Genomic DNA, 13005 nt, shown 5'->3' with positions numbered 1-13005 from the left:
TTTAGGTGTAGCTATACTAAAGTAAGTAGTCGGCCTAACCTTCGGTTCCCGTAACCAAGTTTTTCTTTCTCACTCCTTATGTTATGTACTTTTTCTTACTTAATCCATACTTTTTTACCTTTTCTGAAGTGTGGGGCAAAGGGTGCCCTCTACTTATACTTCTAACTAAAGGCGAACTGCAGGCATTGCAAGCAAACAAAGCGCCCCCGCCCGTTTGAGTCGCGAAGGGGCCGCTTGCTTAAAAAATTTATTTTATATAAAATAATAGATATATAATTATATAATAGATATATAATTATATAATTATATCTATAAACTAAGAAAATCCGTTTTTTTTATCCAATTGTTCATTCCCGGGAAGAGGAAGAAGCAGATAGAGCAAAGGCCTCCTCTTTCCTTCCGTCCGCTCTTCCCGAAGTGGGCGAATTGCATGTAGAGATCCGCAGGGGCTTATAGTTTAATTGGTTGAAACGTACCGCTCATAACGGTTATATTGTAGGTTCGAGCCCTACTAAGCCTACCACCCCCTTCTCTGCACCCGATACAAGGCAGTCGAAGTCCTCGCCACCCTGCAGATCTCAATCTAGCGACGGCACCTGGAACCGCACAGCTTCCGCTGCCCTTCGGGCACGCCTCCTACGCTCTTGCGGCATGCCCCCTTCGGGCAATACGGCTTTCGTGAGTAATACGCGAAGCAGCTGAGCGATAGCTCTCTTCGATCGCTATATTCTTGCGATAGCGAAGGCGTAGTTCATCCTCTAAGAGAGAGTAGATGCGAAGATTCGGATCGAAGATCTTCGCTTGGGCCGTCTCGCGAAGATCGGCACTCGAAGGCTTGAGGAGCAGCCCGCTAAAAGGGAAGCCGTGGAGACGGCGGACTCGCCAGTCAGGCACACCGTGAAGCTGACTACAGCAGACCGGGAGGTTACAATTCCAGTTTTCCTGTTTCAATTTCCGGGACTGAATGTAGGAAGTGCAGACGGTGGATCGGGTGTGAACATTCAACCAAAGGCGTCTTGGGTATCGGCAATAGCTAAGCATTGTGGCCATCACAGTTCAAGCTACATATGGCTGGCGTACAACCTACGGGCTTCTTAGCCAAAAGAAAAACAACAAAAAAGGATGCCCGGTTTGGTACCTTTAGTCTAAGATTAGACAAAGAGCAAGGAGGATATGAAGCACTGCCGGGTAGACCATGGCTCCAACCGGGGTGGTTCATGACTGGGCTAATAAAAAGCAGTCTCAAGCAGGGAAACGCGGGATGGAAGGCGGAAAAGGCTTGGCTTTGTTTCACAGAAAAAGGACTAAGGAAATTTAGTTTCCGTAGTGGCGATGCTGGCGTCAGTTGACCTGGTTGAAAAATATAGAATATATAAGGGTGATTCCGCTAGCCAAATCGCACTAATGCGATTCATTCGCCCTACTATCCTACGGAGCAATTAAAACTCTTAGTAAGACTGGGCTCGGGCGACTCGTTCTATTCTCTCTGAGGTCGGGTAGGTGAAGCGTCTAGCTTAGGGGGGCGCGTCGAATCGCTGAAAGGCCTTGGTGAGTCTCCAATTTTGTAATCTGAAGATAGAAAACCAAAATTTTTCCAAACTTCACTTCAATAGTCTCGTATCCACGCTGCCCCGACTCCAAACTCGATGTTTGTTAACTAAGCAGGGCATTCCCAAACTCTTTTTTATCAAACAAACTCCTTTCTCGTTCCGCCTTTACCGGGCCGTTTTCATTATGTGTTCTTTGCAGTGTCTAGGGAGCTTAGGAGTGAGTTAAGCCAATGCGTACAAATAGACAGACCGGGTCATCCTTTTATGTTGAGGCCGGTGCAAGTCTGTCTATGATTCAGAGTATAGGTGGTGTTGAAGCTGGCTTATTCATGCTAGTCATCTTAGAGCTATGAGTCAGAACAATGTTCACCAACTCTTTTATAGTAATCTTGTTCATATATCGAAAAAGCTTTTGAATATGAGTTTAAATTGTTATAAAAAAGTGTTTTGTTGTCTCCTCCCCAAGGTAGCATTGCCGAGCGGGCGATCCCTGTCTTGTTTATGCAGCTAGCTTTTCTCCGTGGTACTCCAATTCTATTTGTGAGAGCTCGGCTACTTTTTTAAAAGGTGGTTACCTTAATTCTCAATAAAAATGCCTACCTATAAAGCGCTGAGTTGAAGAGGGAACAAGTCCCAAGATGATAAGTGGGGAAAAAGTAAAATTTTAATCTCTTCAAAGCTGAGCTTTTCGGTTCGCTCCCCCTATGTGGTCGGCCTTCTTACCAGTCTGCCCCCTTTCTCTTGATGGAATATAAACCCGAGCTCCAGCTTAGCTTGCGTTCTTCACCGGCGCTCGCCGGATGTATAACTCATCCCGCTCCAAAGGTAACGAGTCTTCTGTGTGTTAGAATCTTTACGGGAATGAATCGCATATGTTGGTTGAGAATTGCTCGGGAATTCATTGATAGTTATTTTGCCAGGTTCTAGGGTTGGGCTACTTTTCTTTTTTGTCGATCGAGCCGCTTTCCCTCATTCCACTCGTCCAGCCTTCTTCACGAACTTGTACAATAGACGCCACAAAGATAGCCAACTCTATTATCGAAGAAATAAGGAAACGGGCGACGGTTTGGCACCAGATATCCGGGGGTGTAGAAAGAGCAGCTGTGAGAAGCGGAAAAACCATCAAAAAACGACGATTGTTCGTGAAGGTTTCCACAGAAAGACCCCTTAGTTCTGGCAAACGGATCACAATTACAGGTACCTGGGAGCATACCGATGGAATGAACGAAATACGAACAGTTAACATAATATGGTCATAGATCTTAGGTTGTAACTTGATCATGAGCGAATTTGTTGATGTTGCACCCACGAAGTATGGAAAGTGCCAAACATTGGGAACTACCCGGGGAGGAGTTAGGAACAGGAACAAGGAGAAGCGAGAACCACTTAAATAGAGGAATCGATTGTATTTCGTCCTTTGTTCTCCATAGCAACTGGGGATCAAAAAGCACCAAATTTGATGACTTATTAAGGGAAAGACGAAATAAGAGCATGCTATTGAAGACGTTGCAACATATGTCGGGGAGGCCTCCGTTGATTGTGTACAAACAAAATACGAGTCCAAGGGCAGGGTAAGAAAGGGTTTAGCTAATGGAGATATTAACTCTTCCGGAAACCAGTAACGCGTAAACCATGTCAAACCAAGACCGATCAATATCCGAACGGAACGGATTCGAACTTCTCCTAGAATAGTTTCCGGTGCGAAATTAAATTCATAGGATATATATATGAGTAATTCAAAGGAAAAATAGAAATATTTGATAGGATCTGTTTCGGAAACGTAGAATGTAAGAAAAAAAAATGTTATGACTCCCCTACCAAATCAGTGAACTAGGTTTTGCTATTCCTTCGCGGAGATTTGCTGCTTAGCGCGGGAGCCGCTCGATTTGTCTCAAAAGAGACTCGCGCCCCTTCTGAAGTTCACGAATCCGCTCTTGTAATCGATGAACCTCAGCATGCTCCTGGTTACGCCGACGCTTAGCCAATTGGTCGTTTCGGTGTTGTTCCAATAACTGAGAAAAAGCATCGGCTTTTGATTCCATAACGCTGGAGTAGGAAGGCGATTCGTGCCGGTCCTTACAAAGGCTTTCAAAAATCTCGGAAAGCGCTTTCTGGTCGAACTCCACGCTCTCGAGAGCTACGCGAAGTAGCAAATCCAGATCCTCCGCTGGAATAAACAAAAGGGGGTCCTCCCGCCCGAAAAAAATGGTTTTGAATAGAGAAATCACCATTTCCGGGGTGGATACGGAGAATTCTAGCCGCATAAACGACTGGAAAGCGGAATCCTGCTCAGCAGGTGGACTACTGAGCAGCGTGGTATTGACACATTCGGGGTCTTGGTAAGGAAGATTCAAATAAAAATCTAGTAGCTCCCGTTCAGTAGGAAGAATTTAAAAAGTTCCAATAAAGGGTAAAAACCCACTGAAAAAAAAAGTAAAAAGAGAAAACGGGTCGCCCGTAATAAGAAGAAAAAGAAGAGAGACTTGTTCTTGCTCTCCCAATTCAGGAAGACGGAAGTCGCCGGTTGGGCTGGTCCAACCAAGAAAGGCATGGGGCATTGCTTGTTCTGTTAGGTTCTTAGTAGAAGTCGTCTACCTTTTCTTCTTTTACTTCACGGTTTCCTTGATAGCTGGAAGTTCTCCAAAAGTATGAAAAGCTGGAGGACTTTGTACCATCCATTCCAGTGTGGTTGAATTCTGTTCAACAGCCCAAGGACTTGGAGCGCATCTTTTGTTATTTCCACTGCTTGAAGTGATTGTTACGACCACGAAGAAACGACGAATCCCAACTACGGATATGTAAGAGCCAAAACTGCTAATGGCATTCCACCCAGCGTAAGCATCCGGATAATCTGGAATGCGACGTGGCATACCCGAAAGGCCTAAGAAATGCATTGGAAAGAAGGTCAGATTAACCCCGAAAAAAGTGATCCAAAAATGTATTTGCCCTAAAGTTTCAGGGTATGTCCGACCAAAGATTTTACCCACCCAATAGTGAAATCCTGCAAATAAAGCAAAAACGGCTCCCATAGAAAGTACATAATGGAAATGTGCAACCACATAATAAGTATCATGTAGAGCAATGTCTAGCCCAGAATTTGCCAGGACTATTCCAGTGAGTCCTCCTATGGTGAACAAAAAGATGAACCCTACAGCAAATAACATGGGTGTTTTGTATTGTATCGAGCCCCCCCACATGGTAGCGATCCAACTAAAGATTTTTATTCCAGTGGGGACGGCTATGATCATGGTAGCTGCGGTAAAGTAGGCACGGGTATCAACGTCTAAGCCCACAGTAAACATATGATGAGCCCAAACAAGAAATCCAAGAACACCTGTACTGATCATGGCATAAACCATGCCTAGATACCCGAAGACCGGTTTTCCCGAAAAAGTCGAAACGATATGACTTATGATACCGGATCCAGGCAGAATGGGAATATACACTTCTGGATGACCAAAGAACCGAAAGAGATGCTGGTATAATATGGGGTCTCCCCCTCCAGCGGGATCAGAAAAGGTTGTATTAAAGTTTCGATCGGTTAATAACATGGTAATTGCCCCCGCCAGTACCGGAAGTGATAATAAAAGTAGGAATGCTGTCACTAGAACGGACCACACAAATAGGGGTGATCTATGCATAGTCATTCCAGGTCCACGCATGTTGGAGATAGTTGTTATAAAATTGATAGAACCTAAAATGGATGAAACACCAGATAGATGAAGACTAGAAATTGCTAAATCAACAGCTCCTCCAGAATGGCTGGTAATACCACTTAAGGGCGGATAGACCGTCCACCCAGTGCCGCTACCCACTTCTACTAAGGCTGAGCTTAATAGGAGCAAGAGACTAGGTGGCAACAACCAGAATGAAATATTATTTAATCGTGGAAATGCCATGTCAGGTGCACCTATCAGAATCGGAACAGACCAATTACCAGATCCGCCTATCATCGCCGGCATAACCATAAAAAAGATCATTAAAAAAGCGTGAGCCGTTATTAAAACATTATAAAGTTGATGATTACCACCAAGAATTTGATCGCCGGGTCGTGCTAATTCCATACGAATCAGTACTGAGAAGCATGTGCCCATCACTCCAGCAATAGCACCGAAGATGAAATATAGAGTCCCTATATCCTTGTGGTTAGTGGAGAACAGCCATCGTGTCGTAAAATTGAGATTATTTCTTTCTTTCCTTGTCAGAGAGGGGCCGGAGCGGGGCTTTTTTATTGAAATGGGAAGGCCGGTTTAGTTTCCAAGGAAATACCGGAGGAACTCTCTATACACGGCGGAGAGATTCCCGTTTTGCTGGGCATCTTGGATCCAGTACCGCAGCATAGCTTCCACCAATCCTTTATCAAAAGGGGACTGGGGCTCATTCAGATTTAAACGACTCATAAAGTCGTTTATAAATGAAAGAGCTTCGGTCCTTATGGCACCCTCGCGAAAGGGCGAGTCTGCCAATATTTGAGCGAGCCGCTCAGTTGTTTCGCTCAAAAACAAATTGACGAGTTGCTCTAAGAGATTCGCCTTAAACTCTAACAGGCGAAGATCAAAGAGCTCATTGCTTAGGACATTACGGTAGTGTCCAATGGTCAGGGTGTCATCGAGAAACCCTCTGACTAAGGCTTCGTACTCGCCAAAGTTCATTTGCGGTGGCAAGCCGTCAATCAACCGGTTCTCTAGAAGTCGTATCCGAGCAAAGAGTTCCAATTCCGTCTCTTGGTTGAGTATACGAAATTGATCGACAACGTCGAGAGGTACTACATTATTGTTAGGTTCTTGATCAATAGGATTGAAAGGGGGATCATTGATAGGTATATTATGAACTGAATTGGAATCGGCGATTGAGCCAGAGTTCACGGCCAAAGAGTCCGAAAAAAAATGCATAAGATCGATGTCAGCAAAAGGTGCGTTTACCAAAAGCCAATTCCAAAAAAGCAAATAAAAGTAAGCGAAAGCAAGCCTAACGAGTGGTCTACCTAAGAAGAAGATGCTCATAGAATGAAATATTTGATAGAAAATGTGACGGAACCTAGGTATCTTCATGATAACTTTTTTTCTTTCCTTTCTTAAGAGACTCCGGACGCTCCTTGTCCTAAGCCCCAGGCATCCGGTTACCTTTGTGGATCTCCGCCACTTACTTTTGCACTAAGTTCCTTACGTTAAGGTCTTCAACAGGTACACTGAACACCAACTAAATCTCGACATAAAATGAAAAGTACAAGCAACTACATCAACAGCCTGACGCGGAGAAAGCTTTTTTTTCTTTGTTTAATCAGGTCGAATCAAAACCTTTCTTTTTTACGCTTTCTTATCTTAAGATATTTCTAGTTAAAGAGAAAGATCCTTCCTAAATGCAACCCAACCTTTCTCTTATATACGATAGCACCAGACACGCCCCTGAGAATTGCGTCGTTGTGCCTGCTCTGATCTTGACTTACTCTAGTAAAAAATGACTAGTAAAAAAGAAAGTATGAACTTGTGACCGTATTTCCCGGGGGGAAATGGTCCGATCACATCACCAGCACAACTCGTTTTCTGCTACTATCATGGGAGCCGTGTTAAGCATAGGCGCTGAGAACACCCTTCTTTGGCGATGCCCAAGATCGCAATGGATTCCACCGCGACTTTTATAATAATATATATTATATATATATATATATTATACGATACCGGTCTATGAGTGTTTAGCGTACCTACTTGATAGAGCTACGACCGTCACGGTCAACTTTCTTGTTCTTTTTCTCTCGCTATGCTTTGCAACTATAAAAAAGGATTGTACGATATTTAGTTCAAAGCTTCGGTTTTTTAAGGAGTGAAGGAAGGCAATCACTATGCCCTTGTTTCTGAAAAGTTGCTTTTTTTTTACTTTTCTACTTATGCATGGTGGATTGATTCGGGTACCAGCCTTCACTTTATGTGACCTATTCTATGCAGGGTTTTCTTAAAAGCAGACTTCCAGTAAAGGATTAACAAAGCATCATCACGGAAAAGGGGATGCGTTCTCGCGTGGAGGCTGTGGGGACTGTGAGACTCATCCTGTATACCTGACATCACCTGGCCCTAGAATACACCTTTTTTTACATCCCACGTTTTTGGCCTACTTTCTCTCGGGCCAGAAGTGAGGGAATCTATTGAAGAAGAAATTGACGTAGATGATAGAGGCAGAATAAGCGCAGTTGGTGCTTTAGTTGTAGGTTAGCAGGGATAAGTTGGACTGCATCAGATGGTAATACCGCGATCGAAGGGCAAACTTTTTAATTTAGCGACTGTAATCCCTTCTAAAAGGTACAAACTGAGATGCCGGATGTCGACGAATTTGCGCAGTGTACCATAGTATCCTGTTACAGGGGTATACCTTACGTATAGAGAAATGGAAGCCAGGGTCCTCTATGAAAGAGCATTTAGAAGTATTTCACCTAGGCGACTCGTTCACCTATCACGAATAGGTGGGTGGCTGCGTAATAGAATATAACCTGCGGAAACTACCTCATCCAGGGAAACAGCCCTGCTACACTACCACTACCTGTAAGATAGAAGGAGGGCACTTCACTCACCTCACTCACTAGTAAGCGCTTTCAACTCTCCCTTGAATCCGTTCACCTGTCTTTAGGCACTCAAAAGGCATAATCAAGCATATAAGATCTAAAAGGCGGATCAAAAATGGAACTTCCAGAGGCTGATAGAATACGTTATTTTTAACTTTAAGCCAATCAACGTAGGATCCGAAAAATTTCTAGAGAACAAGGGCCTGTGCCTTCGTTTCACTCGTATCCATGGCAAGTCCCTGATTCACTTCTCACGCCCAAGGAAAACAGGGAATACAGTTATATCCGACTTTCGGTGGGGAGACCGTAGACTGCACTGAAAGCGTAACTGCGGGAAGAAGGAAAGAAAGCTCCTAGCTATAGAGTTATGCTCCTAGCGTTACATAGACTTATGCTCTGAGCCCACCTACCTTCTTTATTGGCTTACCGAGCTCGAGTACACCCGCTGCCTACATTTATTCTCTTTGCCAGTTCAGTGCACTTTGAAAAAAGAAGCGAAAGAAACCCCTTGGTGTTGAGCACTACTGAAAAAAGCTATTAAACAAGAGGTTAGGGCTATGCTGTCACTTTCCCTTTCCATAGTTTGTTAATCGAAGACTAATAAATTTAATACTCTTTACAGCTTCTTGTGTTGAAAGAGTCACTACTTTTTCAAACTCTTCTTTTCCGCTCAGCTACTCCAGTCTTCTTTTGGAGTATATGGACAGGTAGTTTGAGAGTAAATTTCTTGTTCCAGTGAATCAAACCTATTCTTTTTTTCTGCTTTACGGGCTTGACTTCTTTCTTCCATTCCACATAGGCTAGCTTCCTTGCCTCCCTTTCTCAAAGGCTAAAGACATCACTGAAAAAAAAAAACTCATTTCACCTACCTACTCTTAAATAAGGACCCAAAATCCACTTTTTCATATATCAACTTGGTCATAGAAACCGTTTTTCTTATTGAAGGGAATGATTTCCTTTACAGTGATTTCAGAAACCACTATCTAGCTCGTACATTCAAAAAAGGTGAAAGGCATTATCAACTCAACAGTCAAAAGAAAGAAGAGGAAATAGATATAGGAAGGTCCAAGGCCTACTCTCTTCCTGCTTTAGAGTTTTTAGAAAGGTGGGTCAGGAATAGAGGGACTTGGCTTGTCTTGCCGGTAATAAGATTATTTTCCAGTCGTAGAATAAGATCGTTTGCTCTTCCTTATCAGGAATGAAAGAGAGAGAGAGGAACTGACATGACCTTATTTTATCACATTATAGAATAATGTAAACCATCTTTTTGAAGGAGATAGTTTGTTGAGATGTTGGTTTGCCATTCATCACGTTAGAGCTACTTTTTTTTTAACTAGAATAGGATAGTTCTTTCTTATTGACTGAAGCGTAAATATATCCCCTTCCAATGAATAAATGATGAACCACAGTCTTTCTTTGAAGAAGACAATCAAATTCGAAAAGAACCCATTTCTTCCCGTAAATAACCTAATTCACTAGATGTAAAAGAACCTTCCAAAAGAGTTGGTGAGGAACCCTCTTTCCCACTTCCCCACCTCCCCTATATCGTGGGGTCCTCGCCTTCGCGTCGTGCTTTGGCTACTCTCTTCTTTCGGGAGCAGATAGGGCTACTGCCCAACCCTATCCAATTCCCCCAATCAACCAACAGTTCTTTTTCATTGGAACTCTATTTGTATAAAGCCCTCTTTCTTGAGAAAAGCAAGCCTCCCAAGCAGAGGATGGGCTCCCCCCCTGGAACTGCGCGGTCGAAGTTGCCAACTAAATCCAATTCCTTTTAAATATCTGTAAAGGATTCTATTCTAAATCTAAAGGGATTTTCTTATTCCTTAAAAATGGGTACAAGGATCTCATCGTCGAAGCCGGCATATTTCCTATTAGGGAACTAGACTTCCAACTCGCGATCCAAGTCATCCAAAAATATATTCAAAAATTCAGAGGCTATGAAGACAACGGGAGGAATTCCTGTCTTTATGGACCAGTCTTTCCCCCAACCATCTAAAATTGGTAGATCAAAAAAATTAAGATATTCATTTCTTAAGAAACTCATCCATCCTTACCTTAATAACCGATTTCACTTTGTATAAAAGTCGAGAACGAGAGAATGTGGTTATAGATTCGGATAAATCAATTCTAAGAAGAGTATCTACTTTTTTCCAACCGTATCAAAATAATGAGAAAGTTCTCTATCCTCACGGGAAGAACTAAAACAATTATTTGAAAAAATGAAGATTGTCCGAATGCTTTCATTAATATACCACCAAGCGTACCAATAAGAAATTCATCAGCGAGTTCGAGTTCAAGCGAAAGCAAGGGCACATTAAAACCAGGATGGTAACAGTTCTGTTCTCTCAAAATGCGAAATTTTTAACTTCCGTTTAAAAGGGCGTTTTGAATGGCCAGAATATCGACTTCTGTGATGGGAAAGTCGCTTTGTCGTTTTTGATAAAAAGCATAAACCTCATTTTTTTTTAATGAGATGTTGAATCGAACAAGGCATATCGTAACTTCTTTGCATGTCGTTTCCACCCTTTTTTTTTAGGAAAAAAGATCATAGCATAGCGCAAGTATGATCTTCACATATGAACCGGCCGGAATCGAACCGACATTTTGTTCTAGGTCCAACCTCAGCTCCGATAAAAAGAAATATACACTTTCTTTATGAAAATACAAGCGAAAGGAGGATGCCCTTTGAAAAGGACTTGATTAAAGTGGATTCTGGAATGGGTGCGTCCTCTCAGCTCTAACTTTTCGCTATATCAATCAAAGAGATTGAATTCATTGATTGATTAATTTCGAAAGATAGGACTTAGGAGATATATTCTATTAAGTGCTTTCTTTCCGGGTCGTAAGTTATCTAATGAAAGCTAATGAAGTCTAACGAAAGCCAGGGACTGAGCCATCTGACCGGATAACATGGTAGCTCATGCCACCGTCAGAAAGGTTGGAAGAGAGAGTGATTCGATCCGCCTGGGAGGCACCTTGTCGATTCCCCCCGTGCAGGTTTCCATCCTGAGGAAATCGGCGGCTAAAAGATAAGATAGAAGACCAAGCAAGATCCCCTTCTACTACTGGCCAGGGGACCACTCATCAACCAGAGAAAGCACGAACCAGATCACTTGCAAGCCTATTACTAAATTCATCCTAGTGAAAGGATCAAAAGAAATAAACCGCGGAAATGGAAAGTACAAGGCAAGAGGCAACTCACGTGTGTTAAGCATATAGGACCACCAAAGCAACCAACAAGCAAACGTACAAAATAGGACATACGCAACTTGTTGAAAACAAACCAAAAGTCCCTTCTTGTAGAACGATAGATCCGGCAAGATTTTCCTCTCGGTGGTCATGCCCGGATAGCCCATTTAGATCCCGGGAGACAGACAGGGACTGACAGAAGAATGGTTTAAGGTAACTTAAGCATCTCCTCGAAGGCCATCCTTTCAAGGTAGATGTAAAAAGAGCGGTTCTTCCATCACCTACGGAATTTGGTCCGCGCCCGGGTAGACGTTTCATGACCGCCATGCTGGACCCTTCATGTAGAGCGGCTTCTTAGGTTGGAAGCCCAGTGACAGCTAGCAATAAAAAAAGAACGACGATATATAGTTAAAGCAAAGCACAAAACATAACAAAAAAAATATAGAGTGAACCCTATCTAAGCTATATCAACATAGCCAACTAGAAAACTCATCCGCTTGTCAATTAATTCTTGGTGTAATACTCACTCGTAAATGATTGGTGTCAGAATTTTTCACTGATCAGATGTGATCGGTCTCATCCGTGTAAGAATTAGGAATTCCTCTTCCAACTTGTCCCGGAATGGGCGTTATGGCAAAGAATAAGAAGAAAACTAAAGGAGAAATTTGTCCAATAGTAACAAATGGTGCCTCCACAGGTTGACATCCGATCCAACCTAGTAGTAAGCAATCCGCCAAAAGCAACCAAAATATTCCTTGGTGAATAGGGCGAAAACTTGAACTACGCACATACATACTTTTAAAAAAAGGTAAAGCCAACAGACATATAAAAACAGGTGCTATTGCGGCTACACCTCCCGATTTGTCAGGTATACTACGAAGAATGGCATGGATCGGTAGGAAATACCATTCCGGCACAATATGAGGCGGGGTGGGCATCGGATTAGCAGGTATATAATTGTCGGGATGCCCCAAAACATTAGGAGCATAAAAAATCCAAATGGAAGAAAAGATAGCAAAAGCTACCCAACCTACTAGATCCTTTACATAAAAATAAGGGTAAAAAGAAATTTTATCCATCTCTGAATGTACACCCAATGGATTATTTGATCCATATTGATGCAATGCGGCCAGATGAAGAAGACTGGCGCCTACTAAAATAAAGGGGAGTAAATGATGAAGACTAAAAAAACGATTTAAGGTGGCATTGTCCACGGAGAAACCGCCCCAAAGCCAAGTAACTATGGTATCCCCTACTACAGGTATGGCGCTAGCTAAGCTTGTAATTACTGTAGCTCCCCAAAAGCTCATCTGACCCCAAGGTAGTACGTATCCTGTAAAAGCTGTCACAATCATTAATAGGAAGATTACAACTCCGAGACACCGAACAAATTCCCTAGGACTGCTATAACTCGCATGATATAGACCGCGAAAAATATGAAGGTGAACCACAATGAGAAACATACTTGCCCCATTAGCATGCATATAACGGAGCAACCAACCCCCTTCAACATCTCTCATAATGTGTTCTACGCTGTTGAAAGCTAGATCCACATGAGGTGTGTGATGCATAGCTAAAAAAACGCCAGTTACTATCTGAATGACTAAACAAATACCAGCTAACGGACCGAACCCCCACCAATAACTAAGATTGCTCGGGGTTGGATAATCTATCAAATGCTGATTAAGTGTGGAGGATATTGGTTGTTTA

General features: G+C 42.7%; 3 protein-coding genes and 1 non-coding gene across 4 annotated transcripts in view; 1 reads left to right on the top strand and 3 right to left on the bottom strand.

The window, feature by feature from the left end:
* Positions 1 to 446: 446 nt before the first annotated feature.
* trnM-CAU lies at positions 447 to 520 on the top strand. The gene has a single exon. It is a non-coding gene; the product is annotated as a tRNA-Met (tRNA).
* Positions 521 to 2484: 1964 nt separating this feature from the next.
* Positions 2485 to 3204, bottom strand: mttB (Sec-independent protein translocase protein). The gene has a single exon. It carries the CDS (start codon positions 3202 to 3204, stop codon positions 2485 to 2487), a length of 720 nt encoding a protein of 239 aa, YP_010438148.1.
* A 952-nt stretch (positions 3205 to 4156) lies between these two features.
* cox1 (cytochrome c oxidase subunit I) lies at positions 4157 to 5644 on the bottom strand. The gene has a single exon. The coding sequence runs from the start codon at positions 5642 to 5644 to the stop codon at positions 4157 to 4159; it is 1488 nt and encodes a 495-aa protein (YP_010438147.1).
* A 6211-nt stretch (positions 5645 to 11855) lies between these two features.
* cob (cytochrome b) overlaps positions 11856 to 13005 on the bottom strand; it is a 1182-nt gene continuing 32 nt past the window's right edge. The window contains exon 1 of the mRNA in view: positions 11856 to 13005. This exon is cut by the window's right edge and continues 32 nt beyond it. Coding sequence (YP_010438146.1) covers positions 11856 to 13005 — 1150 coding nt within the window.

This window comes from Malus sylvestris, mitochondrion (genome assembly GCF_916048215.2).
Source record: "Malus sylvestris mitochondrion, complete genome".
Taxonomy (NCBI): domain Eukaryota; kingdom Viridiplantae; phylum Streptophyta; class Magnoliopsida; order Rosales; family Rosaceae; genus Malus; species Malus sylvestris.
The sequence above is the reverse complement of the archived record's forward strand: the minus strand, read 5'-3'. Positions and strand labels throughout refer to the sequence as shown.